This window comes from Ostrinia furnacalis, unplaced genomic scaffold (genome assembly GCF_004193835.3).
Source record: "Ostrinia furnacalis isolate ACB-3 unplaced genomic scaffold, ASM419383v2 OfSCF6054, whole genome shotgun sequence".
Classification (NCBI taxonomy): Eukaryota; Metazoa; Arthropoda; class Insecta; order Lepidoptera; family Crambidae; genus Ostrinia; species Ostrinia furnacalis.
Genome location: NW_021136293.1, coordinates 1 through 18,352, shown reverse-complemented (window position 1 = coordinate 18,352; position 18,352 = coordinate 1). Strand labels below are relative to the sequence as shown.

At 37.6% G+C, this 18,352-nt stretch overlaps 3 protein-coding genes across 7 annotated transcripts; 2 read left to right on the top strand and 1 right to left on the bottom strand.

Annotated features, from left to right (window-relative positions):
• Positions 1-115: 115 nt before the first annotated feature.
• On the top strand, positions 116-3,414 carry Arpc3A (Actin-related protein 2/3 complex, subunit 3A). Of its 3 annotated transcripts, none has more exons than XM_028317151.1 (6): positions 116-145; positions 313-377; positions 492-668; positions 964-1,159; positions 2,481-2,542; positions 3,159-3,414. In XM_028317151.1, the coding sequence occupies exons 2-6, from the start codon at positions 372-374 to the stop codon at positions 3,252-3,254; spliced, it is 537 nt and encodes a 178-aa protein (XP_028172952.1). In that variant the 5' UTR covers positions 116-145; positions 313-371; the 3' UTR covers positions 3,255-3,414. The 3 variants fall into 3 exon arrangements, with proteins under 3 accessions (XP_028172952.1, XP_028172951.1, XP_028172950.1); XM_028317150.1 differs by having other exon boundaries at positions 126-177; XM_028317149.1 differs by lacking the exons at positions 116-145; positions 313-377 and having other exon boundaries at positions 411-668.
• Positions 3,415-4,150: 736 nt separating this feature from the next.
• Positions 4,151-8,747, bottom strand: Arc42 (Activator-recruited cofactor subunit 42). The gene is made up of 5 exons (XM_028317148.1): positions 8,612-8,747; positions 8,147-8,530; positions 7,651-8,066; positions 7,226-7,468; positions 4,151-4,509 (listed from the first exon to the last, which is right to left on the bottom strand). The coding sequence occupies exons 1-5, from the start codon at positions 8,646-8,648 to the stop codon at positions 4,363-4,365; spliced, it is 1,227 nt and encodes a 408-aa protein (XP_028172949.1). The 5' UTR covers positions 8,649-8,747; the 3' UTR covers positions 4,151-4,362.
• A 683-nt stretch (positions 8,748-9,430) lies between these two features.
• Positions 9,431-16,234, top strand: POLDIP2 (DNA polymerase delta interacting protein 2). Of its 3 annotated transcripts, XM_028317156.1 has the most exons (8): positions 9,431-9,581; positions 9,659-9,938; positions 10,259-10,303; positions 11,408-11,585; positions 12,138-12,301; positions 12,689-12,814; positions 13,394-13,473; positions 14,653-16,234. In XM_028317156.1, the coding sequence occupies exons 1-8, from the start codon at positions 9,493-9,495 to the stop codon at positions 14,768-14,770; spliced, it is 1,080 nt and encodes a 359-aa protein (XP_028172957.1). In that variant the 5' UTR covers positions 9,431-9,492; the 3' UTR covers positions 14,771-16,234. The 3 variants fall into 3 exon arrangements, with proteins under 3 accessions (XP_028172957.1, XP_028172956.1, XP_028172959.1); XM_028317155.1 differs by lacking the exon at positions 13,394-13,473 and having other exon boundaries at positions 12,689-12,894; XM_028317158.1 differs by lacking the exons at positions 10,259-10,303; positions 13,394-13,473 and having other exon boundaries at positions 12,689-12,894; positions 14,653-16,201.
• The last annotated feature ends 2,118 nt before the right edge of the window (positions 16,235-18,352 follow it).

Sequence of the window (18,352 nt, the reverse complement as noted above, 5' to 3'; positions counted from 1 at the left end):
CAATCCATCCAACACAAGTATATAACAGTCTCAAATATTTAAAAAGTCCGATTGCAAATCGAATTTAATAATAATTAAATTAAACACAATCGATTGTCCAGCAACACTAATAATGTCAAAGTGGCATTGACATTTCGTGAAGTCTGTGAGTCATTTTCGATTTATTTCGCTTTTTCGGTAATGTTGTTAAATTAGTTGCTTAAAATATTATTGTAAAATAACCAAACTATAGCATTAAAACTATACAATTGAAAATGAGAATTTGTTCTATACAAATATATAGCTAATGATAACAAAATCTCTTGATTCTAGGTGACGAAAAACCTGACGGAAATTCTATTAGTAAATACGAGGAAAATAAGTTTATAACAATGCCGGTTAGTCATACAAGTATTTATTTGTCTATATTATATCTTCCTGACACGATGAGTTCCGAAAATTTTACTTGGGAAGTAAAGTTTGACGAATTACTTGGATCTTCATTTCTGCAGGCTTATCACTCCACATTGACCGACTACACCCAATCTGTGGGCAATTTGGCGTTGTTGCCTGTCCGCACTACCTTCAGGGGCCCAGCCCCAATCAACCCGAAGATAGAATTGGACATTGTTGATGAAGCTCTTAATTATTTCAAAGCAAATGTGTTCTTCAGATTTTATGAAATAAAGGTAACTTTTCATAATACTTTGTTCTTATTATAATGTCTTGGAAATAATGAAAATACAAGTATTATGTGGTTACTTGAGAAACTAACTTCTAACTTGAAAAAATCAAATTCCCTAAGGTCACCAATCAAAAACCAATTATTAGCAAGTTCCCAACTATTATTTGAATTTAATATTTTGTTCTCAGTCACCAATGACTGACAAGGCCTCAATAAGAAGTGTTTATTGTCCACTAATGATTAACATGGCATCTCACCTGTTAAAAAGCTAATATTAATTGAATACATTTGAATTCCAGTCAGATGCAGACCGTGTCCTCATTTACCTGACCCTGTACATGTCCGAGTGCCTCAAGAGACTCCAGAAGTGCCCCAACAAGAACCAGGGCCAGCAGGAGATGTACATGCTGGCTATATCCAAGTTCGACATTCCCGGAGAGCCGGGCTTCCCGCTCAACTCCGTCTATGCCAAACCTTCAAGTCCGCAGGAAGCTGGTAATTATATTCATTATTACTTCGTTTCTTTCAGCCAAATTACTGGCTGGACAACGGCCATTCTTTCAGCCAAATGACTGGCTGGACAAAGGCCAAGATTTCCACTATGACTGGTCTTACGCCGCCCGCATCCATGTACCGCGCCGCGGGCGAAATTATGCTTTGATGGCGCGGCGGCGGTTTCACTCGGTGCGTATGAACAGTGCAAAGGCGCGGCGACCACAGATTAGAGTGGCGGCGACGGCGCGGTAGCGGCGTCGTGTGCAGGAGCACTAAAAGTATTAAAGTGTATTTCTGTTGTCATCATTGTCATCTGTTTCAAATAAGCACTGCATGCATTTTAAGATTGTGTTGCTAGACTCTCTAAAATATAAATATAAAAAATAGATTTTGTATAAACATTTTATTTAACAAAACTTAAAAAAAATTCGTTTACAAAATTTTTCAGACAAAATATTAATTGTTGATGTATGTGTGTGTGGCCTGACTGATTCTGGTTTCTGCCTCCTGACTTGTGTCCTCTCCAGGGTAGTGTAGGTATACCGGGAATCTTCAATGATGTAGATTTATTAAAATATACTATAGACTTCATTACTTTACAGTGCTTTGAATATACAATAAATACAAATTATAAGTGGTTCGCGTCTGATCGTGGAGTTGCCGAATGATGCTCGGGCGTTGACTGCGCTCCCAGCTCCGGCTTTCAGCTGCACCTCGGCGCCATCTCGGCTTAGATAGTTGAAACACACGTCCATTGTGCGTTAATCAATATTGATCGATGTGACAAGGTGTTGCGGTAGTTCGAGAGCCCGTGTAGATGGCGTTGGTGATGTGACTGATGTTAGTTCCAGAGGGCTCGTACAGATGGCGTTGATGTGCACAAACATTAAATAAACATTATTTTGAACTGAAGTTGTAGGTTAAGTTGGTACAATGCATGATAATTAGCTAGTTGTGGTTGCAATTCATAATGAGATGCATAATATGAACATTCAACCCTGTCACCTCTGAATATTCATGAACTAATGTTTCTTCTGTGTATCCATCTGTCTGTTACCAGTTACGATTTAGGTTTTTTTAAAAGAATATTAGCAATTTGTAAATACAAATTATGAATAATCTCGTGAACCCCTCATGATAAGCTAATTAATATGCTCTTATTACAAGTTGGGTTCACCACGGCGGGGATCGAAACATCGATCGAGTCGGCGGCCAGTCCAAAACCTTCATAGTTCGGCAATCGTCTGTTCTTTTTATAGATAATTTATGCTTGCTGTGTTGTCAAGAAAAGGAGTTAACATTAACTATTTATATTCCACAGATTTAATGAGACAATATCTACAACAACTAAGACATGAAACAGGAAACAGAGTCTGTGAAAAGGTAAATAAATATTCATGGTTACATTTTAATTGTTTATGATGAGTATACAGGCTGACTTTGCAATCAGTATCCAAATGTTTAGGAGCGGCGACTCAGAATCAGTAACTTAATCGATTTACGTAAAGAAAACTTTTTTTTCATATTTAATTATTTTAAAGAATGTGAAAATAGCCTAAGCCTAAAATAAGGGCATCCGCTAGCGCTAGCATATTTTTTAGGGATAGTACAAAGTAGAGCTACCTCCCCTAGCAGTTTGATTCACCCATTCTGGGACACCCTGTATATTTTTTGCAAAAAATACCACAATTAAAAATAATTAATATCAAGTAGCATTGTTGAATTGTTCATAGAGCTTATTGAAAAAAATCACCCTGTATATTTTATGAAAATGAAAGATATTTATTTCACTATGTTAAATGACTACTAATGAGCAGGATGAGCTTGCTTTCCTCAAGTGTAATTTTCTCTACATTTATTTTCGATCTCCTCACGACGCCCTAGGAGGGCCTCGCGACACATAGTTTGGGAAGCCCTGTACTAGGGTGTGTGGTATAGTGACTATACCAAACTAACTTCTAAATTCTTATAATACTTATTTAATGATTATTTGTTTCAGGTATTCGCAACGGAAGACGGCAAACCTAGCAAATGGTGGCTGTGCTTTGCGAAAAGGAAATTCATGGACAAGTCCCTATCTGGCCCGGGACAGTAATGTTATGTTAGCCAAAATGTATTAATTCTAAGTAAAGACTTATTTGATGGCATTTGTATGTTATGTTTCTAATCATAATTCCAAATTTTTTATGAACAAAGCCTGTATTTAGCCTCCAAATATTTATAACTTAATAAATTTTATCAGCAGTAAGTACCTACATATTGTTTATATTTCTTATAACCATAAATCATGCAAGAAGTTATTTTCTAAGATTGAGACCTAGACTAGACAAAGTCCGCAATTTTCAATGACCCTTGACTTTAAATGCTACCTACCTACTTGTATTACATACCATTGTTCTTGCTGATGTATCCAGCAGTGTTAATGCAAATTCATTATTAATGAATTTCAAGGTCAGTCAGGACAAACAACAATTTAAGATGATGTAGCAGGAAGGCGCGGCCGTTGAACCTTTATGAACCCACGTGCCACTTTTCTAAAACAATGTTTGGTCACAATTATAAGTAATAGTACCAAGGTTTGGTGTTACATATAGGTACGTGCCATCAAATAGCACTTTAATGCTATTAATTTTGTTTACTTCAATGAGGGGTTAACTGGCGAATTCTACAAAAGTCGAAATACATTATTTACTATTTTATTTCATAGTGAATTTTATTGATGCGTGCCCTAAATATTGTAGCGCGTGACATTGGTTCGCGTTCGCCATCCCAGCGATGGATGCAGCCCGCTATCAACCGGCCAATCTGGAAATCATTGGGAGAGGGAGGCATTTGTTAAGCAGTGGATGACCTATGGGTGATATGATAATAATGATTATTTAAGGCCATATAAATTGGTACAAAAGGCTTTATAAGGTAGGTATTTTCCGCCAGTTAACCTTCGGGATAAATAGATTATGTTTGTAGAGAAAACAAAGTTACATTGGGAAATTAATTTATTTACAGTGTAAAACATTCTTAGAAAATAAGACAGTCCAATGTTATAAAACTAGGTATACCTATCTCCTAGACATGCATAAAATACTTTATAAAATTCATCAATATTTCGATTTAACTTAATAATTAATATTTGACACTGAAATTAGATTTTGAATACGTATTTGTAGCAAAAATTATTCTTAGAACACAGTTTGTAATGTAATTCAGTTAAGGCCATATTCTTTAACTAGCTGTCCGAATATGACTAATTTTTGTATTTCTGATGTGCCTTCATATATTTCTGTGATCCTCGCGTCCCGGTAGTGACGCTCCGCCGGCATATCCGAAACATATCCCATGCCACCTAAAATCTAAAAAAAGAACAATATGTTAATTTTTTGTTAAAAACATATGTAAGTACTGTTTTTGACTAAATGCTTTAAATATGTAATTTAAATTAATTGACACTGTGTAGGTTTGTTGTAAACACGAAAAGAAGAAGAATGCTTTAAATAGATATTTAAATATGTGGGTCATTGTCAAATTTTGCGCAGGTAAACGTGTCCCTCAACATTTTTAATTTTTTTGTTAGTAATAATGTCAAAATCCTTTAAGAATTATATATTAAATACAAAATACATCGCATTAGCGAACATCCATTTTTGGAATAACGACTCAAGATTCAATATTTTTAATTTTTTTTAAAGTAACAGAGTGGTCATTAGTGGTAACAGAAAGGTTTTCCTTACAAATTGTACCTGTCCCATGTAGCATTCCGTTACAATAAACATCAAATAATTGCATTTTCTACTATAGTAACCTTCTTAAAATAAATTATCATCGTAAACAGAGTATTATAAATATTCAATAAAATATGTTTTAAAATCAGTCAGTATAAAATGTACTTTTTAAATAATTTTCTAAACTTTGTCCCACGTACTATCTGGAACCACCTGGAACACTATGTTACTAACTAATTCACGACTCAAAATGGAAATGGCGGTATTTTGGATATTGTTTAATCTTGGGTGGGATGTCTGCATTCGTCGTGGGAGTTCGTTAGATCGGGAGGAGGGGTTTGTCGCTCGGCAGTCGACCGCAAGGTGTTGAACGTGCTGCGTGTTTTTATTGCGCATCCACTTTGTTACCTACCTATTCACGTAAGTAAATGAATGTTTTTTCATTACTTTACATTCAGTATATTGTCTAAGGGGTAAATGTGTTAAATGTGAACGAAATATTTTGCTACACGCTTTATTTTTTGACTGGTGTATAATGGAATGTAAAATTTACCACTCTGTTGCTGCAACTCTGTTACCAGCGTGTGGTAACAGAATTGTTTAGAAAGTAACAGAGTTGCTTATGCCATTATATTATTCTTAAATTTTGCTAAAATATTATGTTTAAATTACTTTTTTTTAATCAGTTGCAATTTAAAAAGTTCAAGCAATACCCAACTTTGTTTTATACAAATAAATCGAAATAATAAATATTAATAACTCCAAAAACTCATTGTTACAGGATATTTACGTTATTAAAATGCCTCTAACGCCTGCTGAGAAGCAGCGACGATACCCGAGAATGCCGTAGAAATAATCAAGAAAAAGACGTTAAAATAATGTTTTTAAGGCAATCGACGATAATGCAACAAAATTCTAATTAATTAAGTGATTTATCCTATGAGGCTTGTGATAATTTACTTGCCGTTGTTCCAGAACCTAAAAAAGTCTGCAAAGGTAAAAGAGTATACTAGCAATTTGATAATCCCTTAGTTAGACTTGAGAAATAAGTTATTTCAAATTTTCAGCTACTCTTCCAAGAAAATCTAATTTTTATTACTATAAAGATAAGGAATCTATAAGAAAGTAAGCTCTTGATTGATAAATTACAGTCATAAGTTAATGTTTTGATGAAGTGATTTGGATCTCAAGCTCAATGAGTGCAAATTATTACATAATATTCAATAAAAATAACAACTATGTTACTGTGTTACAACTCTGTTACTATCCTGTCCCAAAGATTAAAGAACATAGTAAGATTTTAAAGAAAAGGTAGTCAATATAATATAGCAAATATCGCGATGCGTTAATTTATTACATATTTTTACAGTATTATGTTCCAGTTAGCTGCTGATAAATAGATATTTGGAGGACTTAAGTAGAATTTAAGGTATTTTAATATTCAAGAAGTAACAGAGTTGTTTAAGAGTTTAGATTCATGATTGTTAAACTTAAAAAAAGACTGTTATGATTCTAAATATATGTAAAAGATATAATACTGTTTAATATTAGTCCCAAAATATTTGCGACTAACTTGTTTAATTTCATAATAAAAGGTAAAACGTAATGGTAACAAAGTTGTATTTTTTTTCACCCTGATCCATTAAATCTGGAATAAATCTTAAATTATTGGTTAAACATCGCGGCAAACTGTAATAGATAATAATTCAGTTGTTTTAACGGACACGGACATAGAAAAAAGTAATATCTAAGCATATATTTATTTTGAAAAAAATATGATTTTAAGTTACATTTACCTGCGCAAAATTTGACAAAGACCCATGTATGACCCTAAGACCCGTGCTCAGGGCTTCCTAAACTGTGCGTCGCGGCATTATCTCAAGGGCGTCGACGCTACGTAAGGCGATCGAAAAGAAATGAGGGCGGAAATTTACAGTCTTGAGCCCTTCAAATTAGAAGCATGAAGAAGCACTGCAGTGACAGTACTGTTACTGAGGCAAATTAATAGTTTTGATCCAATTTCTAGAAGCGCAGTTGCAGCACCACTACTAAAGAAAGAAAATCTTTGAAAACTAGTAGTGGCACGTCACAGTGCAGGGGCGTCACTACAGCGCTTCCTCACGCGTCTAATTGGAAGGCGACCTAAGGACATCCTTCTTTCTTCTTTCAACAAAGTAAATTAAATAAATGTTTTTACTTTCATTCTTATGTTTTGTTTGGCTAGAACTAGTAACTAGTGTATGTAGTTGTTTTTTATTGTAGGCAGTTTTTGATCAGTGACACAGTAAAAAAGTTTAGGAGACCCTGTTAACTTATGTGCCTAGATTAATTTAATTCTAGCTCTTACCTGAATGCACTGATGAGCTGTGAATGTAGCTGCTTCTGAAGCAGCTAGCTTCGCCATAGCTGCTTCTTTGGTGTATGGCTTCTTATTGTCTTTCAAATAAGCTGCGCGCCATGTGAGCAGCCGAGCTGACTCCAGCTGTAAAGCCATTTCAGCCAGCTTATTCTGGATGGTCTGAAGCTTCATTATAGGCTTGCCAAACGCCATGCGTTTTGAGGCATATTCTGCAGCTACATCCAGGGATGCCTGTTGAAAATGGACACATTTAGAAATTTCAGTGAAGAACAGTTACATGTGTTTGAGAATTAATTATACATAGTCCCACTCCAGCTATCACTAAAGCTGTTTTAAATTTTTTCACAATCCAATATTTAGAAAATATGAAAGCAACCACTAAAAAATAAAGAAAAAAAAAACAAGGAAATTACCTGTGCAATGCCCAGTGCCTGGGATGCAATGCCAATTCTACCAGCATCTAGGGTCATCATAGCTATTTTGAAGCCAGCTCCAGGCTCACCTAATATGTTTTCTTTGGGGATCTCACAGTCCTCATACATTAGAGAGCAGGTAGATGATGCTCTTATGCCTAACTTGTCTTCCTTCTTACCTAATTCTAAACCTTTAATAGGTTTTGGTACAATAAATGCTGAGATACCTTTGTGCTTCATACTCTTGTCTGTGGTTGCAAATACCACAGCTGCCTTACTTTCGTAACCATTGGTTATCCAACATTTTGTGCCATTGATAATCCACTTATCCCCACCATCTTTGGCGGTGGTGGAAGCTGCACCCGCATCTGATCCATTGCCAGGCTCAGAGAGAGCAAAACATCCAATTGGATCTCCTGAAAAGTAAAATATCGAGTAGTTGTTGGACTTTTTGGAAGTGGAACTTTACCTTAATTACTGGCTATAGTTCACCCACCAGTGCAAAAAGGAGTAACATATTCTTGCTTCTGCTTATCTGTGCCCCAGTGGGTGACAGGGCCGAGGTAAAGGGAGTTGTTGACGGACATAATGACACCAGCAGAGGCGCACCCCCGAGATATTTCCTCCAAGGCAATGGCGTACGCCAGGTAGTCCAGGCCGGTGCCGCCGAGCTCCTCGGGCACTGCAATGGCCATGAGGCCCAGTTCCCCCATCTTTTTGATGGCATCTCCGGGGAATAGATGGTCACGGTCGTATTTTGCTGCGTTAGGTTTAAGCTCAGACTCCGCGAAATCTCGACACGTTTTGTAAAGCATTTGGTAAGTTTCGGGCAGAGAAGAAAGCGAAGCGATACATCTTGATTGCCGTACAACTGCTGGTGCTGAAATTATTTAATAAATTGTAGTACATTTTATATTACCCTATTACTATCGACGAAATACTATTATAGACACGAACTTACTGAATATTTGAATAGTTTTTGAAAATACACAAAGCATAGTGAAAATATAAAAGAAAATAATAAAAATAAAGAATAGTAACAAAACAGCACTTTGAACTTTACGCGACCAATGATTTATCTAACTAAATAAAGATGTATAAAAATACGATCGATTTTATATGGTCAATCGTCTTAGCATATTTATTAAAATTTAGACCTTAATATCTTCGGAATACGGATTCAAATTAAAAAAAAATTGTGTCAGACAGATGATAATGACAACATCACAACAAATTGTATGTCAACGTCAAATTGGCAGTTGTCAAAAATCATACGTTCCGAAATCGGCACAAATAAATTGTCCGTATTGGACGCGCAACGAGAGTTGGTTGAAGCCATCGACACAAGGGCTTATTCTACTATTCCCCATAGGGAATAATGAACTGAAAAGTTCATTAATCCCCATTACGTTAAAAATAAAATCCTAATATAACGGGGATTAATGAACTTTTTAGTTCACTATTAACGACATCAGAGGGACTCCTAGACAAAGAGCACATTTTAACAGTCGAAAAATTGTCGAAAAGCCTTTTTTATGTAGTTTTGACCATAAGTTTTGACGGATTCGATTTTCGATCCGATCAAAAAGTGCAACTTGTCTAGGCAGTACTAAAACGAACACTTGTCCATCTCCATAATGCTCTAAGCCTTCTCTGAATTTTACAAATCTATCAGCCGTATGGATATCTATATCCAAAGCCGTAAAACTTCTAATAAAAAAAATCAATCTGTCATAAACTCTAATCCATATCTGTGTCATAAACTGTCATTGCTGTCATTCTTGAACTGTCAAACAAAATTATTACGATAATAGGAAAAAAATACAATCAAACAATGATAAAATGGAGATATTCTTAAGATTTGTACCATTAAGACCAATAAGATTAACTGCTTCTAGAGTGCTAGTATCTCAAGTCGCTCATTACACTAGGTAAGTTTAAAAATATGATGAATATTCTGTTCTGTTACGTACATAACCTATTCGTTTTTAAAACTGTATAATTTCAGATTGGCTGAAGTAGGTAAATTAGAAGCACCAAAGTCTTCTGGAAAATATGACACTGGGCAGTTGATTTTGCACAAAGTGTTTGGATATAGAGGTGTGATTCTGTTTCCTTGGTTAGCGAGAGTGTACGACCGAGATGCAACCAATAAGAAAGAGAACACTGAACCAGCCAGTACTACCGACACGTCTGGAGATTCCCTGTCCAACGTGGGCAAAGAGGTTAAAGGCAGGACCCACACATTCTACCAAGTCCTGATTGACACAAGAGATGCGCCTTACATAGTAAGTTTCTTTGCTGTTATTGCTTTTATATCAAAACTATCTACAGTAGTAGCAGGTTGTTGATATTTATTTATTTCTGCGATATTTGGAACTAAAATAATTTGATTTGTTACTCTATTAACATCAAAATTTAGTATTCTCATAAGCTAAAATATTAATGTGGTAACTAAAGTTTATAAATATTGCACTTGCATGGCCCAGTGCAACAAAATAACACTTTATTATGTAAAATCACCTTTAAAATAACTTTTTATTAAAAAAACATCCCATTATACAGCGTTGTTGTAAACTTAGATATTAAATGAAATAATATATTTTTGACTGTGCAAACAAACATCGATATGCGACCTGAATGGAAGAGAAAGGTATAATAACTGAATTTATTTGATGTTTGTGGATGTGAAAAATATTAATAATTTAAAATTGCTTGTATCTAAAACCTTTTAATACCTAACACTTTATTTCTATATTCACTTCATTAGACATAGAGAATTAATATTTGAAACAATCAAATAATTCACTTATTATTTATGTCTTCTAAAAAGATGATTTCATTGCAAAATAGCACTTTGTTAGTAATCATAATTCATTGTATGTTAAAGAAGAAAAAGGCTTATGCTTTGTGTTTTTGTGTGTAGTACTGTTAATAATAATATTAAGCATATAGACATTCACAAAATTCTGTTTTATGACAAAGAAAATAATGTTGAATGTTGAAATAATAAATTAATAAATATGCATGTAGAAGTCTGTAAGTAGGTAAACATGTAAATAACAGAGATTTAAAATGGTACAGTGCAGTCATATTGAACGAAGAACAAATTTTTTACTAAGAAATACATGATAATATGGAGTGCACCAATAGGTAAATTTCACAACATTGCTTTAGTAAATAAAAAATATGCAATGTGCGCAATATTAACTAAACAATAAACTTTCACTATTTTACCCTTAGAACATTGCTTTAGTAAATAAAAAAATATGCAATGTACTCAATATATTAAATAAAATATAAACATTAAACTTTTACTATTTTACCCTTAGATTAAGTTAGATTACATCTAAATGTTAAACATGTAATAAACTCACTAATAATTAAGTATTCTATTTGAACCCTATTGTACCGCGCACTTGGCGGTAGTCGTTTTCCGCTAGCCGACTGCCTTTCTGAAACCGCGGCAGTTATGTGCAGAGGCGTATTAATTTATAAAAAAAAAGGTTGGGGTTTACGGCCAAGGGTACAGCGGTTAAAATTTATTTTCCACTGTACCATCAAGGGAATAGTCAAGGGTACACAGGAAATCTAGATTTTAATCACACCTTTTCCAAGATAGAAATGTTATAGGTACCCGAAGAAAGACACTTTCAGACTAGGCTAAAATGGCGCGTACTGTAAATCTATGTCCAGCAGTGGACAGACTGGTATGACGTTGAAATCGGAAGCGCACCGTGAAACCGTTTGTCCGCAGCGCGCGCAAACAGAGGCGGTGACGTTCCTGGGCAACCAGGAGTCCAGTCGCAGCCTCTACGCCATCCCGGGGCTGGACTACGTGGCGCACGACGACATTATACCATACACGTCGGTGGAGAGGGTCCCGCTACAGCACGAGCTGTTCGACAAGTTCCTTATGCACAATCCTGATAAAGGTATTTGATGGGTATAGAATAGGTACTTGATAATAAAGTGCAACTATAGTCTGGTCTGCGAGCACGTAGAATTTCGTCCAATAACCCCAAGCTATACTCACTGCGGGCGGCCGTCGCACAGTCGCGACAGCAATATAATTACGCGCGAGCGATAAGGATAGGTAGCTTGGGGTCATTGGACAAAATTCTACGTGCTCACAGACAGACCGGGCTTTAGACCATTTTGTGATTTTATTATGTGATCGGTTCGCTTTGTATCGCTATCGAAATAAATCGCAAACGTCTTCCTATTGGTTGTCATTGTGTTACTCTCGGTCCTACAGTCTGAATGGGAAACTTCAATATGAAATTCGCTCACTTCTTTAGACATTTTGTCAGGAAATTATGACCATATAAAGCTGGCTCCTAATTAATATGCAATACAAACTATAGTTCCATCTTGTGTTCCTGTGGTCTGGTCCATTGTCAAATATCCAGTTCTTATGGTCTTTTTAGTTAAAGATCGATAGACACTATGTATGTATCCACCATGAAAGCATATACGGTTCACAGATCCACCATTCATAGCTCAAGAGACGCTTCGAGCCTGGCAGAAGAAGAACCATCCGTGGCTGGAACTCAGTGACGTACACCGCGAGACGACCGAGGGCGTGCGTGTCACCGTCATCCCCTTCTACATGGGCAGTCGCGAGTCGCAGAACTCCGCCGTCTACTGGGTGAGCAAATCATCATCATCATCACCGTATCAATGATGGGTGCTCTCTTCTTATGACAACTACGGGAAAAATATAGATCTATTTAGCCGCATGAGAAACATTTTTAATCTGTCGCAACAAAATTGATGAAAGGGGCTATTAACGGGTTTTCAACAACAGACACGCGCGCGTTTATTTTTTGAATTAATTTAATATTACATGTAAATGTTATTTTTAAGTTTTTGCAACGTCTTCATAGGGCGTTCTGTTTACACTTACCCATGTGATATGCAATAAAATATTTGAATTTGAGAAGTATTGGTCGCATTACGTTGCATAGCGTCGGGTCCCGTCGTTCAATTAAGACTTGGCTTGTAACTCTGTTTAGTAGTATTTTGTTTCTTGCAGTGGCGGTACTGCATCCGTCTGGAGAACCTGGGCGCGCAGGCGGTGCAACTGCGGGAACGGCACTGGCGCATCTTCTCGCTGAGCGGCACGCTGGAGACGGTGCGCGGGCGCGGCGTGGTGGGCCAGGAGCCCGTGCTGGCGCGCCACTCGCCCGCCTTCCAGTACAGCAGCCACGTCAGCCTGCAGGCGCCTAGTGGCCACATGTGGTGCGTGTGGAGTGATAGCGGACGTGTTTGGGTCATAGCGGACGTGTTTGGGTCATAGCGGACGTGTTTGGCTCATAGCGGGCTTGTTTGGCTCATAGAGAACGTATTTGGCTTATTACAGACGTTTTTGGCTAACAGGGGACGTGTTTGGCTCACAGCGGACGTGTTTGGGTCATACTTATAGCGGACGTGTATTGGCTCACAGCGGATGTGAATGGCTCACCAGAACGTCAATGGCTCACGACAGATGCATGTTTCTTGTACGGGGTACAACTTGTGGCTCTTTGCTGACCCATGTGCCGTAAAGCGGATCTATGAGTCCTATCCGCGGGCATAAGACGTGCCTTTTAGCGAGCCTTTTAGGTTGCAGCTACGGGAACGACACTGGCGCATCTTCTCGCTGAGCGCAGGCGCCTAGCGGACACATGTGGTGCGTGGTAGATAGTGAACGTGTTTAGCTCATAGCGGACGTTTCTGGCTGACATTTGTGGTGGGGCAGGAGCCCGTGCTGGCGCGCCACTCGCCCGCCTTCCAGTACAGCAGCCACGTCAGCCTGCAGACGCCTAGCGGGCACATGTGGTGCGTGGTAGACAGTGGACGTGTTTGGGTCATAGCGGACGTGTTTGGGTCATAGAGGAAGTGTTTGGCTCATAGCGGGCTTGTTTGGCTCATAGAGAACGTATTTGGCTTATTACAGACGTTTTTGGCTAACAGGGGACGTGTTTGGCTCACAGCGGACGTGTTTGGGTCATACTTATAGCGGACGTGTATTGGCTCACAGCGGATGTGAATGGCTCACCAGAACGTCAATGGCTCACGACAGATGCTTCTTTGTAACAGATGCATGTTTCTTGCACTGGGTACAACATGTGGCTCTTTGCTGACACATGTGCCTTATAGCGATCTATAGTCCTATCCGCGGGCATATGACGTGCCTTTTAGCGAGCCTTATAGAATGCAGCTGCGGGAACGACACTGGCGCATCTTCTCGCTGAGCGGCACGCTGGAGACGGTGCGCGGGCGCGGCGTGGTGGGGCAGGAGCCCGTGCTGGCGCGCCACTCGCCCGCCTTCCAGTACAGCAGCCACGTCAGCCTGCAGGCGCCCAGCGGGCACATGTGGTGCGTGGTAGATAGCGGACGTGTTTGGCGGACGAGTTTGGCTTACAGCAGACGTGTTTGGCTCACAGCGGACGAGTTTGGCTCACAGATGACGTNCGTGTTTGGCTCACAGCGGACGAGTTTGGCTCACAGCGGACGAGTTTGGCTCACAGCGGACGTGTTTGGCTCACAGCGGACGAGTTTGGTTCACAGCGGACGTGTTTGGCTCATAGCGGACGTGTTTGGCTGACGTTTGTGGTGGGGCAGGAGCCCGTGCTGGCGCGCCACTCGCCCGCCTTCCAGTACAGCAGCCACGTCAGCCTGCAGGCGCCCAGCGGGCACATGTGGTGCGTAGACTGATAGTGGACGTGTTTGGGTCATAGAGGACGTGTTTGGCTCACAGCAGACGTGAATGGCTGGCTCACCAGAATGTCAATGGCTCACTACAGATGCGATTTTGTAAGCAAGTCTTGCACGGGGTACAACTTGTGGTTTCTCTTTGCTGACCTACGTGCCATATAGCGGATCTATGAGCCCTATCTGCGGGCATATGACGTGTCTTTTAGCGAACACAGATGTCTTGTAGAGAACCCAACCCTTGATTAACAATCGATGAAATGACAAAGTCCCATTATTAATAACAGCTACTCTCTTCCACAGGGGTACGTTCCGCATGGAGCGCGAAGACGGCTACACATTCGACTGTCGCATCCCGCCTTTTTCGCTCGAAAGCAAGCCTGACGAGGGCGTCACGCCGGCGCCGACGCCTGCCGCGTGACCGCCGCCCCTTACTGCAGTGGGACCGCCCCTTCTAGCCACGTGACAGACCTTCCAGACACGTGACTGCCCCTCCCAGTCACGTGATCGAAACCGCCCCTTTTCCTTTTTGTTCGCAAGTTAAGTCCCGCGCCCACTGGCTGGATAAGGGATTTTTAGTTAACAAACATACCTTAATTTTGTTGTTTATAATTCAATATCATGGTTTGGGTTATAAAAATTTCGCTACTTAAAATCCCTAGTCGTGCCGTCCTGTCAGTGAGCGTCGGGCCTTACTGACTCCGCCCACATCTTGCTACCGCATGACGCCTGCGCAATATAGTTTAAATCTTATAGAATAAATATGGACAGACAGATTCATTGCAGTCATTATAGATATTAAAATTATCAGACGAGAAATTTTACTGGATTTGGCAGGGGAAGGTTTGGAAAGTTGAATAAAATCATAGGACGTCGTTTCGCTGTCAGTTGGATCAGTCACGTGTTGGATATGTGTGTCACTGGTGAAAAATATGAAATAGACTATAGTGACGATGATTTGGGCGTTCTCAAGATCAGTAAAATTTTAATGGTTTTGGCTTGACAGTTCGCTTCCTCGGTGATCTAAGTTATTCATATTCTTGAGTTTGTCGTAACTATAACGCGAGGCTTCGTCTTCGCATCTCATATTGAGACGGATCTGTATCCAGTGACGTAATGTAGAACTTATCATTTAAATTTTTACATCGATAAAATCGAATAAGATTTTTTTTATAAAAGTGCCGAATAAGTAATGCATTCAAAGTTTTTTTTTAATAAAATAGCCTCAGTTTATAGTTACGCATATACTGCTAGGATAAATGCAAGATATTATTATGCAGCAGAATAAGTTAAATACTATCCTACTTAGCTTGCTAGTTCTGCGAAAGAAATAAAAAAAAATATGGGAGGAAGTATTCCTGCCTTTTTGTTTCATATATTCAGGGCAAGTCTTGCATTGTTATAATTCGTTGAATATTAGTTATAAAGCTAAATTCCAAATCGCGATCAATCACATCGGTTCTGTTACAAATCGATAAAGCAAGATAAAATAAATTGACTGCAAAATTGTGAAATATTTTGTTATTTTACCTGGCTCATGATAAAAATATTTTCCATATTCATGACCATTTTTTCGAAGCTCTTGCTTGATGTTTGTAGCATAGCCGTATGGAGTCTCAGAAATGTTGACAAAATTAAAATGATCTATAAGAAAAAAAAACGAAACACATGACACTGGAACAGATATATTTCTTGTGATATTTGTTAGCCAATTTTTAGGAGACCTCGATATTGAAATAATTGCAATGTAAGTTTTATTTATTACACTAGATACTGATGTGAAACTAGATAGAACTAAATATCCACTTGTTATGTACCAACAAATTACTTAGTCATTTTTAATTTTAATGATTAGATCTGTAATAAATTACAGTATTCTGTTACATTTCCGACTTTTATTTGATTTTAGATTTAATACGAGAAATAAAAGACAATATTTTTTGACATGTTTAATGATTCATTAATTAATGGAAGCTAAATTTTGGAATTTCACTATACACACACTAAGCTGTACAACATGTTAATCATTGTTCAATCTATATATATAAAAATGAAACCCGTTTCGCGTTGTCACGGCATCACGTGTGAACGGCTGAACCGATTTCGGTAATTCTTTTTTTTAAATGTTTGTGGAAGTCCAAGGATGGTTCTTACGGAAAAAAAATATTAAGAAAATCTCTACGCTAAGGCGGTACGAAGTTCGCCGGGTCAGCTAGTATTAAATAATTTCAAATAAATCGACGAACTATACAACTAGACTACGAAATGTACAATATCCCCTAACTTCCTTTTATTCAATACTTATTGCGTGACACCCATAACCCTTTTCTATTGCTATAAAAACAACTCTTGTATATCTATCCAAGAGACAATGAATAGCATAGTAAAATAATATGTAATTCGTATAAATATCTATTACATCTACAAAAATATCACTGCTACGGAACACTTTCTTGCTAGTTGCGCAAATGTCTAATGGTGACGGTTTTTCAACTTATTTCAAAATATGCGATAGCAAATATTGCGTTCTGAGTGTAGCCGCTAAATTATTGTATGAAAGTATTAACTTTCATATTCATCCTGTTATTTAGTATGCTATTCATTGCTTTCTTCTTACTGTTACATTCTCTTTCCAGTTTCCGTACGAACCATAAAATTATTCGTGCAATTATATAAAGGCACTTTTGCTGATAAATCTTTGGTAAATAAACATACAACATAACAATATACTTGTTTATCACAATATGCATGCAATTGGAAGTAAGGTGTAACTAAATACTGATACATTCCCCTTTTTAAATAAATTAATAAGTACCGAAGTATTAACCAATTCACAACATTTAAAAACGTAAGTTAAAGACGCAACATTAAAATACAAGTTATAATAATTAGCTGAAAATGTTACTTTTCATAGTGAAAATAACTTTCCCATGTCAAGGGCTGACCACACGGGTCTGTGGCCGTGGGCAAAGACAACACTCGTGTGGGTGAGAAGCCACGCCCACTTCTCTATGGTTTGTGATATTTTATCTGTATTTGTCTCTGGTTTTACTCGATGCACCACACGAGTGTTTGGTTGTCTTTTGTGGACCCGTGTAGCAAGCACTTTGTTGAAACGAAATCGTAATCGAAATAAAATATACAACTACAGGAAGGTCGATACTCTTTTAAATTACTTTGAACTTCGCCTCAGTCTATTTGTATGAAGTATATCGTAACATGGGGACCTAAGTAAAGCGAATACTTCAAAGTTTTAATAGGATACTGAAATGATGTTAGCTGATTTTTTTATTAGTGGAGATTTAGGGAACACTAGGTCATGCCTTGGACTTTGATGAGTTTTTTTATTATTGCACAATGAATGTTTTCATTTATATTATTATCTGGTCAAAACACGGGACGTGAATAATTTATAATACAGTGTGAGTCACGTTAAAGTGTACATATGAAAATAGATGAAACTAGACCTATTTTTATCGACAAAAAAGAGGTCAAAAAATTTTTGAGATTTTTTTTAAATTTTTTATAGAATTTTTTTTCTTCCAATTACTTATTGTAAAGAAAACGTAATAACTTTTAAACTAAGCGGTATATCCTGATAAAATAAAAACAGTAATAATGCTAAATAACAGGCAATACTAAAAAAATACATAAAATACACAAAAAAGGTCAACAAATAATAAAAAAAATATACTTTTTGAAAAAAAAATCCGCTTAAAAATTCGTGTTTTTTGGTTATTTGATAAATTTCTCCAATAAAATGCCCCTATAACCGGTAGTTTTTATTACTTTGTATTATTCTCTATCGTATTACGTTCGTAAAACGAAAAATCGCATGTCTCTATCCCTATCACAACGTTTGCAATGATCGTTTGAACTAAGCCTCTCCGGGCGCGCCATTCAACGCTTCGTTAACAACAAAACTGAAAATGGCTCTAGATTTGTAATTTTGATAAAGACAAGTTAGATTTCAAATAAAAACAAAAGATTTCGAAGTAAAATA

What these genes read in the sequence shown, in the direction of transcription:
- Arc42 (XM_028317148.1), bottom strand. Translation starts at nt 8,648, where the DNA reads ATGCTTTGTGTATTTTCAAAAACTATTCAAATATTCA. An exon ending in AAAAACTATTCAAATATTCA is followed by an intron (nt 8,531 to 8,611) that starts GTAAGTTCGTGT and finishes AAATAATTTCAG; the next exon opens with CACCAGCAGTTGTACGGCAA. An exon ending in TGTTACTCCTTTTTGCACTG is followed by an intron (nt 8,067 to 8,146) that starts GTGGGTGAACTA and finishes TTTACTTTTCAG; the next exon opens with GAGATCCAATTGGATGTTTT.
- Arpc3A (XM_028317149.1), top strand. Translation starts at nt 426, where the DNA reads ATGAGTTCCGAAAATTTTACTTGGGAAGTAAAGTTTGACGAATTACTT. An exon ending in TCAGATTTTATGAAATAAAG is followed by an intron (nt 669 to 963) that starts GTAACTTTTCAT and finishes TTTGAATTCCAG; the next exon opens with TCAGATGCAGACCGTGTCCT. An exon ending in GAAACAGAGTCTGTGAAAAG is followed by an intron (nt 2,543 to 3,158) that starts GTAAATAAATAT and finishes TATTTGTTTCAG; the next exon opens with GTATTCGCAACGGAAGACGG.
- POLDIP2 (XM_028317156.1), top strand. Translation starts at nt 9,493, where the DNA reads ATGGAGATATTCTTAAGATTTGTACCATTAAGACCAATAAGATTAACT. An exon ending in GACCTGAATGGAAGAGAAAG is followed by an intron (nt 10,304 to 11,407) that starts GTATAATAACTG and finishes GTTTGTCCGCAG; the next exon opens with CGCGCGCAAACAGAGGCGGT. An exon ending in TATGCACAATCCTGATAAAG is followed by an intron (nt 11,586 to 12,137) that starts GTATTTGATGGG and finishes TACGGTTCACAG; the next exon opens with ATCCACCATTCATAGCTCAA.